Here is a 16,643-nt window from a genome sequence, read left to right on the forward strand (position 1 = left end):
TCAGCTAATAACATGAAAAAATGGGTAAAAAATGAGGAAAACAGAGCAGAAATCATTAATTCTCTATTCATAGCAAATTTAATTATTATGGTGAATGTTATTAGTATAATGTGGATTAAAAAAAATGAAAAACCCTTTTCCTGCTTACTTTCATTGATCCATATCCATTTTATGAAATATGTAGAGAGACATATTAAAAGGCTTTGAATTCCACCTAGGAAAAGGATATGACAAATTTAAGGCTGTCTTAAAGAACTTTCAAGGGGCGCCTGGGTGGCTCAGTGGGTTAAGCCGCTGCCTTCGGCTCAGGTCATGATCTCAGGGTCCTGGGATCGAGTCCCGCATCGGGCTCTCTGCTCAGCAGGGAGCCTGCTTCCCTCTCTCTCTCTCTGCCTGCCTCTCTGTCTGCTTGTGATCTCTGTCTGTCAAATCAACAAATAAAAATCTTTAAAGAACTTTCAAGTCTACACAGGTTCAAATCTCTTCTCCAAAGATTCTCTTTAGACTTACGAGAATTTTGAGTGCTCTTGGAGGGATGCCTGTGTGGTTTGATGCTTGGGCTATTCCTGGTTTCTCTCCAGATTGGGTAATAACACCATGAATGGAACTTTAGTGATTTTACATATTGCATTTTCAAAACAAAGCTGGTTTCCCCCTACCCCTGACCTTCAGCCCTGCCAACCTGTTCTGGCTAGCTCTGTCCACTTCAGCACCTTCTGTGTGTTAAAAGGCTTGTATCTCTAGACTTTTCCATAGATCTTCATCATCATCAAAGAGCGGCCTCACTGATCACTTTTCCCTTCTAAACCTCCCTAGACTGAGCTCTCCATTCCTTCCCTATCCAAATTATCTACACACCTTTTTTTTTTTCCCCCTCAGAAAACAGACAACCCAGTGATTGGTTCTGTTTTCCTTTGCCCCAAATGTCTTCATATAAAAACAAAAATATGGCTCAGTCTGAGAGGTAAATCTTACTTTGGGTATCATAGAAACCACTTGCCTTGCTTTTGAAAATCTCTAATAAGAGAGTTCCTGTATTCCAAGATACTCTGACATCTGAAAGGGGGATTTACAGTGCGTCTTAAGGAAGCATTTGCTATGCCCCTGGTTATTGTTCTTCGAGCTGTTATTTCCATGTCAGAAGTTCATATCAGAGGTGCTTCTGCATAGTTTAAATATATCCTTAGATTTGAGATATTTCTGGACCATTGGCCCCACTACTAATTGAGGCTTTTCTTTTTTCCCTGGGGCAAGGGTGATCGTGGAGAGAAAGGGGACTCTGGAGCCCTGGGACCAAGGGTGAGTACATTTTCATTTAAGTTTTGGCCCCAACAAGCCCAGATTTGACTCATATATCCATGTGGCTTTTCACAAGGCACCTGGACTAATATTACCCAATAATAGCACTGGAGGTGGACTACTGATGATTTCTGCTGCTCCCCTTTTTTCTTTCTTTTTTTTTTTTTTTTTTGAGTCAACTGGAACAATGAGTGTATAGAGTCTAACACGTAAAATAAGCTCACAAGAAAAGCTCTAAAGAACATTTTCTCTCTACTTTCCCTCTGCTAACTGAGCAATAGCAAGCCCATAACCATCCAGCTAATAGAATTTTCCATTTTTCAATTAAGCCAATTATAAGGAAAGCAATAGCCCATATTTTCTAAGCTTTTTTTAAAGACAGGCAGGGAATTAGGACATGACTAATGGAAATTCAGTGACAGAACTAATGAGTGCAGTAGACATCTTATATCTATTCCCTATTTCATTTAATTTTAATGGAATTCTGTTCCTACTGAACAAGCCAAGCATTTCCTACAGAACTGTGTTCTAATAAGGAAACAATCGATTAGATGTAGAAGAATAAGAAGAGATTAGGGGTTGCTTTAAAAAGTATTGTTAAAGCCAACAAAATGTTGCAAGTCAAATCAGATTAGCCTATATTTTATAATTTTCAGAAAACAGTTTCAGAGATTGAATTATCTCTCTTTTTTTAAAAAATCAAGTTTCATATCTTTAATCTATAGGACACCAAAAGCGTTTGTCTTCTTTTCAATAAGGACGAAATTTGAGGATAATTACTCTGAAGTGCAATTGAGTCCTACCACAGAATGGCTGGTCAGAGAGAGCTGCATGTTGCTATTTTTGTTTCTGTCACAGTTCCCTGTACAGGCTAGCTTAACTTCCATGATTTTCCCTTGGTTGGTTTTCTTCACAGGGTCCACCTGGTCAAAAGGGAGATCAGGGAGCCACCGAGATCATAGACTACAATGGCAACCTCCATGAAGCCTTGCAGGTAAGTGACTGCCGCCAAACCTGACACACCCATGAAATATGTGTAAATATCAGCTCCCATGCCCCTCACTCCATGATCCCAGAGGGCTCCACTTGCTCAAAGCACACCTTCTTCCTGAGCCCATCCCCTTCTCCATGCCCCAGTATGTGTTCTTAGCATATTGCTTAGCATATTTCCATCATTCCTTTTCTTTCCCTTCTGTCTTCGGATATGCTTTAGTGTTTAGTTTTATCTGGTTTACACCTTGTGCTTATTTTGCCACTTTGTCTCCTTGCTTCAAAAGCAAGCCTAACAGAGCAATTAAGAGCCCTGTGGCTTTAGAGTCAGAGCTCTCTGGGTGAAAATCTCTTGCTTACTAAGTGCATGGGTGAGGGCAAGTTATTTAACTTCTCTGTACCTCAGTGTCCTTATCTGCAAAATGAAGATAGTAACACCTGTCTCAAGAGTTTTATGAGAAATAAATACCTAAATACACAGTATACACTTAGAGCAGTGCCTGGCACATACTAAGTCCTCTTTAGGTATTTCTTATTACTGCTACCATTCATAATATAATGTACTACCATAGAGAAATACCTATAGAGTAAAAGTCCATAGACCATGTAGCTTGTCTCCATCATCTTTGCTTTCTCTTCATTCCTTTCTTTAAAATGTTAATTTATTTTTTTTCAAGTGTTCCAGAATTCATTGTTTATGCACCACACCCAGTGCTCCATGCAATACATGCCCTAATACCCACCACCAGGCTCGCCCAATGCCCCACCCCTTCCGCTCCAAAACCCTCAGTTTATTTCTCAGAGTCTTTTTTTTTTTTTTTTTTTTTTTTTAATGCTTGGCTTCCTCCCTTTTAGCCTATATCAATGTTCTGTTAAAACTTCTCTTATAAGGCCATCAGTGACCTCTAGGTCAAGCCTATTGTTCTCCTCACCCTTAATTTTCTGTGACATTTCTACTAAACCACCTTGTTTTTGAAACTTTTTCTTTCTGGTTTTCTTAATCCTCTACTCTGATTTCTTCTAGTTTTCTTCTTTGATAGATCCATTCTATGTTAGTATTTCCAGTTTTTCTGTCATCCCCTAATTTTTGGTATCCTCAAGACTCTGATCTTTTCATGGTTAAGTCACTCTTTCTGTGTTCTTCTGTGTTGTGGCTTCCAAATCTTTCACCTCTGGGTCCGTGCTGTGGGTACCTCCAGCTATCTAAGAATATTTCCACTAGGTATTCACCATTGCCCTATTAATTCCTACCAACACACACAATTATACTGGTCACTTTCCCCACCAACCAAATGATTCCTTTTTTTAACTAATCACTATCTTTTAGTGATCCTGTAATTCTTTGGCTCTCTTGAGGTAGAAACTTTAGAGTCATTTTCAACTATTGTGACTCCTTCATCCTTTACATCTCACCACATGTGGTCATTTCATTTCTTGAAGTGCCTCCTAAGGTTGCCTCATTCTCTGCATTCCAAGCTTGGTCCATATCTTACTTGTTTCAGGGCTAACACTGCAACAGGCCCTTGACCAATTTTTCTAATCCTTGTGCCCTTTCTAACCCATCCTACATATCACTCTAAGGCTAATTTTCCTAAACTGTCACTTTTTTGATGGCTCTAATCTGCTCAGAAACTCCAATGACCCCCTTACCTACTCTATCTAGCCTGACCTTCATCTGACTTTCCAAGCTCTCTAATCCTGCCTTTCCTATATAGAATTTTCCATTTCTCCACAGCACAGATTTTCCCCGAGTGGTCATATTTACCATATCAATAAAAATCACCCTTTTTTTTTGCCTCATCCCATTCTTCTTCCCTTCCCCTCATCTATCTAAATCCCATCCAACAATGCACTGCTGCCACCCAGATGATTCTTTCTTTCCATCCTTTCAACCATTAGCAGTCAGGGCCCAACAGCTTAACCTTTAATTGTTCTCAAATCAAATAATTTATTTTAGTCATGCCCCTTGCTAGATTATGAGTTTCTTGGTGACAGAAATGTGTCTCAGGCTAATTTTATAGCCCCCAATATACCTGGCACAGGTCTGGGCATGTAAATATTGAACAAATGCTTACTGATTGATGAGTGAGTGCACTTAGCATATACATACAATCCATTTTTTTTGCTTGAAAACCAAATTAGTTTTAAATGGTTGCCGTTTTGTACTTGATTGAATTATTTCCCCCATCTTCATGATTTCACTCTCAGATCTCTAGTATGGTAGATCTACATTTCTATAGGTCCTTTGCTACAACTACCATTTTTAACTAGTAAAGTATCTATTAAATAGTTTTTGCAGACTCTGCCTTCAGCTTAGCCTATTTTTGTTTTGTTTTGTTTTGTTTTAAAGATTTTTTTTCATTTGTTTGAGAGAGAGAGAATGACAGCTGGAGGTGAGGGGGTGGGGGAGCAGAGGGAGAGGGACAAGTAGACTCCATGCTGAGCGCAGAGCCCAACACAGGGTTCCCTCTCACCACCTGATGATCACGACCTGAGCTGAAATCAAGAGTCGGGTGCTCAACCACCTGAGCCACCCAGGGCCCCTCAATCTATTCTTCTTCTCATTTCATTCTTTTTCTTCTGGTAAAATGCAAAGAGGAGCATCTTTACTGCTTGAAAATATGTTGCTTGGTCAGTATGTTCGGTCAACACCTCCTCAATGCAAGTAGATTAAACATAAGCTGTAACCTCTAGGCTATTGTCAAGTTCTAGAACTAGATTTCTAAATTGTCCCTTTTCCCCCACAAATCGATAACTGCATGTGGAAGGAAAGAGAGAAAGAGAATAAGAAGTTTTGAGACACCTACTAGTTTTCAGTTTTTACTTATAAAATACAGGGATATATTTTTTAACTTAATTTATTTGCAATGTTGTAAATTTCCCTTCGACTTCTTTCAGTGACGCTATGATTCTTACTATCACTTTTAAAAGACATACATTCTCTTAGCTTCCAAGAAATGCTCTAATATTATAGGCTATGGTCCTTTCTGGAAAAATTGTATCTTTTAAAGTATTCTTTGCACGAACAGAGCCAGGCATGAGGCAAGCTGCTCTCAGCCTAAAACTGAAATCTGTTTTGGTCTCTCCTTTGCTATTAACTAGCTGACTCATTTTCAGGAAATCAATGAGTGTATCTATACTTCATTGATCTTATTTGTAAAGTAAAGATGTTTTAGAATAGGTTTTTTTCCTAAGAGTCCATAAAATATATTATGCTTAGGGTCACTTTTTAGGAGCTCCTGAACACTCTTGGCTGACATATATAAATGTACTGTACTTTTTAAAAAATTGACACCTAGGTCTTAACCAACTGAGCCACCCAGGCGTCCCGACACCTAGGTCTTAATAAGAAATGGTGTATGTGCTCAGTTTCTTGTTCCACCTCAAGTTCTGTATGACAGTAAACCAGTCAATATCCATCATGGTCAAGTAGTTTATGTTGTTATCTCAACCTAAAGATTTATTGTTTCAATAGGGATGTTAGGGCAGCTATGTGTTATTTTTGTAAATAGCTTATAGTTATTTTTTAAAAATTATTTATTTTCCTAATATAGTACTCTACTAGAACAAGGGCCCTTAAAAAATTAGTTAAGCCATTAGCCTGAGAAGAGGTAGTAGACATTCTACTCTTTTATTCTTAGCCAGTGATGGATACTCACCATTTTGCTGATTTCACTTTTGTTAAAGATTTTATTTATTTATTTCAGAGAGAGAGAGAGAGAGAGAGAGAGCAAGCAAGTGCACAAGCAGGGGAAGGGACAGAAGGAAAGGGAGAAAGATAATCTCAAGCAGTCTGCCCACTGAGCATGGAGCCCAGACTCAGGGCACAGTCTCACAGCACTGAGATCATGATCTGAGCCCAAATTAAGAGTCAGCCACTCAACCAAGTGAGCACTCTGGCACCCCACAGATTTCATTTTATTATCGCCTCCTCTAAAAATAAATCTGCCCCCAAAAATCTAGAATAAATAAGTAAATAGATGTATATTAAAATTCTAAAAACATCACATTAGAAATAGAAAATTTTACCATTGCCTCTACTGAAAATTGTTGTTTACATACACATCTGCCATAAGCCATTTATTTTGATTTTTAGGTTTCTAAAATTAACAGTAAAACCTCTCTACTTCCTAACTCAAGTTTTTAAAAACGTTCAATACCATATAACTTAAACTATTGTTTAGTGTAAATATGGGTGACTTTCACCTTGCATCATTATGAGAAATGAAAGATATTAACCTTTAATTCTAAAGAGATTCACATAAGGATCTCAGGGAATAAATCACAAAACAGCCTGGGGGGCTTCCACCTCCAGTTCATGCTTCCCATTTCACATCGTGCCTCATAGAGAACATCGCGTCTTTCTCCATCACTACCAATATTATGGTTTTCCAGTCATTTGTGGAGTTCAAGAGAAAACTGCTGAGTTCACATAGGTTTAACTTAGAGGAACCAGGTAGAAGAAATCCAGAGTGAGCCAACATCTTCAGGATGTCTCATGTGTCTGCACACGGGTGCTTTAGGATGGTGGTAAAAACTATGTTGCTGAGAAGTTAAGCTTAGTTTGTCATTTGTTCTTTTTTTTTTTTAAGATTTTATTTATTTATTTGACAGAGACAGATCACAAGTAGGCAGAGAGGCAGGCAGAGAGAGAGAGAGGGAAGCAGGCTCCCTGCTGAGCAGAGAGCCTGATGCGGGACTCGAACCCAGGACCCTGAGATCATGACCTGAGCCGAAGGCAGCAGCTTAACCCACTGAGCCACCCAGGTGCCCTTGTCATTTGTTCTTTTATTATTAGCAGGATGAAAGCCACCCTATGTAACTGTTAGGTCTCACAAAATACAGTTATTTAACACGATGACATAAACACCATCTGTTAGATAGTTCAGTTACCTCTAATAATATGCCCTTATTAGGCAACTCATGATAAAACACATTGTTATCCTTAAAAAAGACAAAACTAGTTTTGTGTCCCGGTGGAAAATGAATTCAAATATCCTACATTTAGAAAACCTCAGGGAGTTCAAATTGAAAATTCTCTTCCCTTTCTAAGGTTTCATGATTCTGCTCTGTAGTTAAAAATACAATATATAATTGGAAGATAGTGATAAAGAAATTATTTCTACTCTGTAATATTCTATTAGCCTTTTTAGAAATGACTCACCTACTTATAGGAGCAAAGATGTAGCTTTCTCATGACTATAAATCTGACTCGAGCTCTAGGTGAATCCCTTAAGAATAAAGTAAGTGGTGCCTTGTGTTACACAAATATGATAGTTTTTTTAAATTATTATGTTAGTCACCATACAGTATTTCATTAATTTTTGATGTCATGTTCCATGATTCATTGTTTGCATATAACACTCAGTGCTCCATGCAATCCTCGCCCTCCTTAATATCCATCACCAGGGTCACCCATTCCCCAAACCCCCTCCCCTCTGAAACCCTCAGTTTGTTTCCCGGAGTCCATAGTATAAAAATCTGGGCCTTGATATATATATATTTTTTAAACTTGCCTCCAGTTTGTGACCACTTTGCCTTTTGTCTTAGAAGCACTGGTGGTGGGTTTTTTCCCTACTGTGTTATCCATGAAGCTGTCATGACCATGACTGATGTTATCCTAGAATACAGACTTTAATCATTTCTACACATGCGTAAATATATTGTTTTCTAAGAAATGATGATGTCATGTCACTAGAGACCCAAGTATGTGAAGCAAGATCGGTAATATTAAGATTATTTTTTACGACAATAATAATAAACAACAGCAACCTGAATCAGAAATTGGAATGGAAGAGTGGAAAATAAACGGATGGTGTTAAACTGATATTCACAAGTTTACATGTGACTGGATAACATTTTTCTGTGACCGGAGTCGCTGATGGAAAGTGTGCTCCCTCTATGACTACATCAGGTGGTTATGCACCCTACAGAACTTTTAGCACGCGTGGTACATGGGTGTTTCAGTTGGTTGAAAGACCAACTTTTGATGTCAGCTCAGGTCATGATCTCAGGATCGTAAGATGGAGGCCCACTCGGGGCTCCTTGCTGGTTCTGGAGCCTGCTTGAGATTCTCTCTCTCCCTCTCCCTCTGCCCTTCCTCACCACCCATCCCTCTGGTCACACACGCTCTCTCTCTCTCTCACTCACTCACACACACACAACACAAAAAGAACTTTCAGCACGAGACTTAGACTAGAAAACATTAATGCAGAAATGATTCATGGATTCAAAATGAAATGTGGAGAATCATCCTTCAAAAGAATACATTTTGTGGTGGTGCTGTAGTACTTTACACTAAGAAACTGGATGAATTCCATGTCACCTTCTGTCTTTAGCCATGGCACCCAAAAAAGCTAATTGTAATGCAACAAATAAGCTAAAATCTAAAAAAGAAAAAATATTACTTACACCTACAATTGGGTATTTCCCTTTTCTTTAACTGAAGTGCTCTAGAATGGAACTCTTGCAAATAGCAGTTTCTCAGTTTACAGTCATGCTGACAAAGCTCTCCAGAACACCATTTTACTACATAATTTTTTTAATCAAATGAATTAAAATTTTGACGTTTTCTTTTTTCTTAACACATAGATTTTTTTAAGAAAAATCTAAAAATCATTTTTTCTTTTTTTTAATTTATTTTTTATTTATTTTCAGCATAACAGTATTCATTATATTTGCACTACACCCAGTGCTCCATGCAATCCGTGCCCTCTATAATACCCACCACCTGGTACCCCAACCTCCCACCCCCCGCCCCTTCAAAACCCTCAGATTGTTTTTCAGAAAAACAATCTAAAAATCATTTAAAAACAATCTTTATCAGGTGATGAATGGCAATCTGACCCCTGCTCCCTGAAAAATCTTTATTTCTATCCTATATTCATTTAAAGATAGGATAATATGTTTTCAGTATCTTGTCAGTCTCTTATAGGACATCAGGCTTGCCAGAACGTATTCAGAAAATTGATTATTTCATAAATGTATTATTGTACTTTAGCACACAAAATAGGTAACTCTGTCTTTGTCAATGCATTTTCCCAACAGAGGATTACCACCTTAACTGTCACGGTAACTCCTATTGCATGATTTCTGTGGTCTGTGACTTCATATTTGGTGTTGATGCATGCTGGCCATAATGGAACTAATGTAGCACTTGTTTTTGTCTGATATTGAGTTTTATGCTTTCTTTTATTAATAACCTTTTATGACATTTGCCCAATTAAGTCATTTGTTTGTGTAGTGAAAAAGACTAAAAAAGAAAAGTTATTGCTACTTTTCTTAAAGTCTTTGGCCTTATAATAATATAGCTTTGTTCCTCAGTGTTTGGGGAATCAAGTCCCTTGTGTGTGGGCGAGGCCGAGTGTGTGGAAACATAGGTAATATCAGTAAGCTATCTCAACCCAAGGAGATGAATGTGGGACACGGCAGCAATTTTGAATTATCTTAGAAAATAAACTCAAAAGCATCTTCAGTGTTATTTTACATAAATGTATTGATATTTTTGCATATAAGTAAATCATTTTTATAATTCCATAGCTGGTGAAATTTGCCCTCATTGCAAATTAAGATTGAGAGATGTTTGATTATGACAGAAATAAAAGAAGTATATAGTGTACTTATTATTTAAAGCATAAATAGTGATACATATACTTGCTACTTTTTAAAACCTTGTCTTTTCTTGGTTTAGGGTCCCCCTGGACCACCTGGACCTCAAGGACTACAAGGGCCAAAGGTTATTCTTTATTTTACTTGCTTCCATTTACCATGTATGATATAGAGAATCCCACCTTAAATTTATGTATCTTTGAAAAATCATTCTTCCAAAATGCTGAAGGAGCTGAGATCAGCAATATTGCTTAAGAGAGCTAAGAATAAACTTTGAGGTCTGAGCTTAAGAAAGCAGGATTGGGGAAAAAAAAAAAAAGAAAATTAGTAAAGAAGAGAGAGAAATAAGAATAGCATTAAATTTAGAGGGAAGATATTAAGAAAAACAGAATATTAAACAAGGGAAAAATAAGTTTTACAGAAATTAAAAGGTAAAATAGCCACTAACGAAAATTTACTCTAACACCAAAAAAGATTTTTCTCTTCAATTCATTTGTAATAATAAAAACAAGAGAAGATTGAGCAAGATGTATTCACAGATGACAATTTGAGAAATCTTTTTTGAGTCATTTTTTATAATGAATCCTATTATACTTATTCAAACATTCTGCCATTTAAATCTTAACTAATGAAACATACCACTTATGAATAGCAGGAACCTAGAATTTCTTGATTATATCTCAAATTTATTAGTGGTGTTCGCTTTATCCCTCTAAACTTAAACTTAGGTTTGTTTAGCCACATTTGAGCAATTAACACATGGCCAGTGTCTCTAGCTTTTCAGAACTGAGCTGAAATATTTGTTGAAATATGGCTTTCATCATTGGAGTTCTGTAGGAGATTTAAGTAGTTTTGCAATCCATCTTTTGTTGGTGCCTTTTAAAGCAGTTTATTTGCTAAGTCTGTCATACACATACACTCACATACCTACACAGACATACACATCAGCTTTTGTATCCTTTTCTTCTAAGATGCTTAGAAACAGAAAGCCAGCACATAGAAAACTATTTTTCTTTTATAAAAAGGAGTATAAAGTAAAATAGTGCTGAGGTCCTCACCCAATAGATACATTTAAAACACAGAGCCTAATTTCAAACAGATCTCATGTAAAACATTAATGTAAGGTTTGGGATTTTTAAACTTTCTATTTCTCTATCACATTCTGGTCCCTAAGAAATATAACACAAAAATGCTCCAATTGTTTGTTCCTGGTGAGCAAGTCAGCCTGGATCCCTACTCTAATATTTTGGTGAGCTGGATTAGACAGCCACAAAGGAAATCTGCAGATCGTTTTCTCATCTGTGTAGAGTCAACTAGGACCTAAGGATCTTTGTCCTTCTCCTCACTTGACTAAGTCTCCAGAACCAAAATTGGCCCCAGTGCTAAACACACCCTAAAATCTTCTAGGACTTTACCCTTCTTTAAAGCCCAAAGGATCTACAGAAATCCAAAGGGAATCCATCCCTTGTTCTAAAGAGACAAAAAAAACCCACCTAGCCATGAAGGATACATGTAGTGGTAAAACCTGTACCTCCCTCCTTATTTTATAATCCAATTACTATTCATTTTAATTGTTATTCAGTAAGTAATTTTTGAGCCTCTACTCTATGATAAGGACTAATATCTAACAGAGACACTTGGATATAGTAAGGGTTTCAATAAGGAGCTTACAGTTTAGAACAGGAGATAGGCAAGTAAAGGCACAATTACTAATGATGAAGAGTACACGTTATGGATGCGCATATAGGAAGGTTACTCTCTGTTAGGAATCAAGAATGACTTTGAGCTGAAACTGGGATAGAAAGAAGCTGGCCAAATGAATGTCATGGCAAGTGGGCAGTGGGAGAGGAGTAGTGAGCCGCCCTTACCTCTCAGTCCTACCAGCCTTCCCACTATGCTATTACCATGCCCCACCCCAAACAAAACACAGTGATCTCATAACTGAGCTCTTGGACTGACTGATACAGTCTTTCAAGCTTTCCGTGATCTTTCCTCAAGAAGGTTGGGATATCTGAGATGAGATATGCCTATGACCAAGAGTCAGCAATTGCAGCCCGAGTCAAATACAGAACCCATTTGCCCTGGGGACTCACAACCTCAGACTGAATGGAAACCTATTCAGTTAGTGTTTCTCTTTCCCTTGTCAAACCAGGATCGGTTGACTTCTTACACATCAAGTAACTCTTTACCAACTACATTTGATGAGTGAAAGATAAATTCATAAGTCATGAGTTATGTTTTCTTTTAAACACTCATGAGTCACATTTTGAAGGTAAAAGCATAGCAAAACAATCATTACTGGGCCCAGAGTGCTGACAAGTATTCAAACTGAAACTAGGTCTTGGCCAGGTGCATCCAACCTCAGCAGACTTGTTTGTGGCAAAATAAACTTTGCTGCTCCCACAAAGAACGGGAAGTCAGGAGTAAGGAAAGGCTTTTCCTTTTTTTTTTTTTTTTCTTTGCACTTTTGTTTGTCAGGCTTTCATTAAATGTTTGGAAAGCTCAAATTTCATTCTCTGGCTGATAGCTGTTAAAGTTTTTACCAGGGAAAGACTGTCTAACAATTTCAAAATAATGGGATTTACAAAAGTGATGCATTGATCTAAAATGATATCTTACCTTTCAAAAAATTTGTTCAGTACATTTCCAAGTGAAAAATGACTGGAGATTTGTTGTTGGAATAAATATCTAGCACATTGTTTACATTTGTTTTAAATGAGACATCTTCAATTAAGAAAAAATAAATAGATTTTGGGTTTGTCAAGGTTTCTAAGAAATCATATGAATAGAAAACTTTATTTTATTCCTAGCATAGTATAGGTAATTGAATAAATCCAAAAGTAATTTTATGAAGATTGAAATGTTATCTGATTGATTCTATCTGGAAATAGCACATTCACAATCATGAACCTGTATCCGTTGTTCAAATGTTATCAGTTAAAATATTATAAACTTATGGCTTTGCACTCTGTTCTTAAGTCAGCTTTCATGTTTTTGCTTTTTTCTGAAGTTGGAAAATGAAGAGAAATCATACAGATTTTTTAGGGAGGAAAAAATTAACTAGGGTATATAGGTTGTTGTTATAGAATATGGTCAACCACTAAACGACCTCTATCAGTTTTCTTTCAGCATTTTTTCCTTTAGCCTACATCTCACTTGGGGCAAAAAATAAAAAATTGGACCTGAGCTACATGACTATTGTTACATATAATCTTCAAGAAAATGTTAGTTCACTTGGTTTTGATATGTGTATGATATAACAAACTGTTCTTGGGTTACGATACATAGGCTGAAAGTCAAATTGTACTGTCACCAGCTAACATGACTTCTAGTTACCAATGATAAATGGAAGCAAGCGATCACTTTTTCTCTTAACAGGGAGAGCCAGGGTCTCCAGGAATCCCAGGAGTTGATGGAGAGCAGGTAATTTTCAAAGATATATACTGTCATTCAAACATCATAATTGATCACCACTTTTATTATAGATTTGGAGCCAAAAAGACATGAATGTTGATATATGATATCCTCTCTATTTTTTTACCATCTGTTGTAGAGATTATATTAACTTTAAAAAGCAATTGCTTTTAAATTAGACATTAATTTTCTTTGCAGAAACATGTAAGAGGTATGACATTTTAGTTTTGTCTTAATACTCCTTATCAATCTACCAGTGACACCTCAGTAAATTTTTATTAGACTTATAAGATCATTACTAATTTAGTAAGAATAGGCTAACTTTGTCAATAAATACAAATCATTCAAGATTAAAATCAGTCGGTCAAAGTTTCCACAAAATTAGATATTGCTTATATGTGTTATTTTGACAAGATTTTTTTCCCAAATAAAGACTACACCTAAATTTCAAGATAGTTAGAAAAAAGAGAAACAGGTGGGGCATTTACTTACCTTCGTGGAAAATGGCAGTATCTCCAAGGGTTTCCCTCAACACAGAGGTTGGCAAACTTTTTCTGTAAAGGACAGATAGTAAATGTTTCAGGCTTTGCAGGTCACACAGAGTCTTTGTCACATTTGTTTTTTATCTGAACACACCTTAAATTTTTTTCAAAGATTCAGTCTGTGCAAAAATAATCCCTGGGCTGAATCTGGCCTAGAAACTGTGGTTTACCTCTGACCAAAAAGAATCAGACTAGGAGAATGTGAACACTATGGGGAATTCAGAGTCAGATCCCAATGGTTAGCTTCAAGACATTTGATGTTTTCTGGGCTTCCATTATTTACCCAAGAAATGGCTGACATCAAGAAGATCATAAGAAATCAAAAGGATTCTTTACACAGTTGGCAAAATATGCTCCTCAGGAGATAGTATTAGATAAGAAATGAAGTTTAAGAGAAAAGTTATTTTAAGATCAGAGTGGTATGTTGCAAATCCTATAATGTCCCATTAAATAAATGTGATAATTCAAAAACTAAGAGGCTTTAGAAGATTTGCTATTATTAATCAGAAATCATATTATAATTTAAAAATCTGGTTGTCCTGGGGCACCTGGGTGGCACAGTTGGTTAAACATCTCGTTCTTGTTTTCAGCTCAAGTCATGATTTTAGGGTCCTAAGATAGAGCCTTGCACTGAGCTCTGCACTCAGCTGGGAGTCTGCTTGGGATTTTCTCGCTGCACCGCCCCCCCCCCCCGCCCCCTGCCATACCCCTCTCATTCATACACACTCTCTCTCTCAAAATAAATAAATAAATCTTTTTTAAAAACCTAGTTGTGGGTGGCGCCTGGGTGGCTCAGTGGGTAAACCGCTGCCTTCGGCTCAGGTCATGATCTCAGAGTCCTGGGATCGAGCCCCGCATCGGGCTCTCTGCTCAGCAGGGAGCCTGCTTCCTCCTCTCTCTCTGCCTGCCTCTCTGCCTGCTTGTGATCTCTGTCTGTCAAATAAATAAATAAAATCTTAAAAAAAAAAATTCATTAAAAAAAAAAACCTAGTTGTGTTACCTTTCCAATGTTAGTTATTAAAAATAATTAATTTAACATGCAGAATAACATATTACATGGTCCCTACATATACAATATGGGTTTGGGGTTTTTTTTCTATAGGCTTTTAAGTCCAATAGCAGAGATTGGCTGCCCTGCTACTCTCCATCATTAGATTCCTAAAACCAGCTAGGCGCTGATTAACCAGTAAGATCCATCTACCCATTCGGGCGCCTACCCACCCACCTAGCAAGTGATTCTGAACTAAGTGCTATAGGTATAAGTCAAGAAAAGACATGTTCCTGTCCCTAAGTAGTTTGTAGTATGGAAAAGTTGAACAGGTTTGGGCAGCCACGGAAGAACTATGATCATCCCTGCTCGAGAATGGGCCATGTGGTCCTATGGTAGTGAAGCTCCTTGGATAAAAATACTTAACTATATAAATTAACTTCAGTATTATTACAAAATTAAGATTTGCTAGCACTCAAAAAATACTTTTATTTATTTCCTCACTGTAAAAGAATAAAAATAACATCATGGATCACCTCATGGGGTGTTTGAGAATAAAATAAGAACATTGTGGAACAGTTGAAGTGTTTCTAAGCTTAGTTGAGCACTGGTGCCTAATGACTAGGCACCTAATGATTGGTGCCTACATTATTTACCTTTCTCTATATCGAACCCTTGAAATCGATGGTGACCAGAACTTCCACCTGCTTTTAAGAGGGGGAGGAGAGTATCGTGGGTAGAGATAGGAGAAATTTATCTAAACCTCTTGTTATTATAACATTTGTCCTTGTTCAAAATGTATATTGTACTGCTGAGAATTCAATCCCTTAAATTGTTTTCAGGACCAGTGGTATCAAATTAGCTGCCAGGAAAAAAAATATAGAATCAGGAGAAATTATGTGAACACTTAAGTTCATGATTAAATGACCTAAGTAGTAGAATTTAACCCCTTTCATTACATGAGGAAATAGTATTGACTCAGTGTAGAAGGTAGCTTTAAGAAATAACTCTACCTGGGCGCCTGGGTGGCTCAGTGGGTTGAGCCTCTGCCTTCGGCTCAGGTCATGATCTCAGGGTCCTGGGATCAAGGCCCGCATCGGGCTCTCTGCTCAGCGGGGAGCCTGCTTCCCTCTCTCTCTCTCTCTGCCTGCCTCTCTGTCTACTTGTGATCTCTCTCTGTCAAATAAATAAATAAAATCTTAAAAAAAAAAAAAAAGAAAGAAAGAAATAACTCTACCTAACAGTGAAAATCAGAATCCTCTCCGGATAGGACCACCGGCGCACAAAACTGATCTGGAATTCTGTTTGCCCTAGAATGTTACTATCAAGGGTTAATATGATTCTTACATGCAACCATATCATTTGTAGGGACTTAAAGGCTCAAAGGGAGACATGGGGGACCCAGGTATGCCAGGTGAAAAAGGAGGAATTGGACTTCCTGGATTACCGGTATGTTTATACTTTTTAGGGTGTGTTCATATCAAGATAAATTAATCAGAAAAGAGTTATATAATTAGCTGCACTCTCATCTATTGGTTAATATTACATTAAAAAGTAATATTTTTACTTTTACATATCTGAAGTATTTTTGGTTAAAGGCCACTAAAACAAGTTTTAAAGCATCTAACCAAATGAATTGTAAAATAAACTGTCATGTTTTCCTGAATTATTTTCATCAAAAGATAGTAAAATAAATACAGTTGATCACTTGAATTTGGTATGTGTAAAATGGTGGTAGCTTGTCATTTTAAAATAAACTGTAATGATAAAAAATTAACAAGCTAGGGGTGCCTGGATGGCTC

At 37.2% G+C, this 16,643-nt stretch overlaps 1 protein-coding gene across 1 annotated transcript in view; it reads left to right on the forward strand.

Annotated features, from left to right (window-relative positions):
* COL25A1 (collagen type XXV alpha 1 chain) overlaps positions 1-16,643 on the forward strand; it is a 464,458-nt gene that overhangs the window by 413,187 nt on the left and 34,628 nt on the right. Inside the window, exons 22-27 of the mRNA XM_082728561.1 lie at positions 1,255-1,299; positions 2,216-2,293; positions 9,337-9,360; positions 9,980-10,024; positions 13,276-13,320; positions 16,210-16,290. Coding sequence (XP_082584687.1) covers positions 1,255-1,299; positions 2,216-2,293; positions 9,337-9,360; positions 9,980-10,024; positions 13,276-13,320; positions 16,210-16,290 — 318 coding nt within the window. The remainder of the gene's footprint in view (positions 1-1,254; positions 1,300-2,215; positions 2,294-9,336; positions 9,361-9,979; positions 10,025-13,275; positions 13,321-16,209; positions 16,291-16,643) is intronic.

This window comes from Mustela nivalis, assembly GCF_964662115.1.
Source record: "Mustela nivalis genome assembly, chromosome: 4".
NCBI lineage: Eukaryota > Metazoa > Chordata > Mammalia > Carnivora > Mustelidae > Mustela > Mustela nivalis.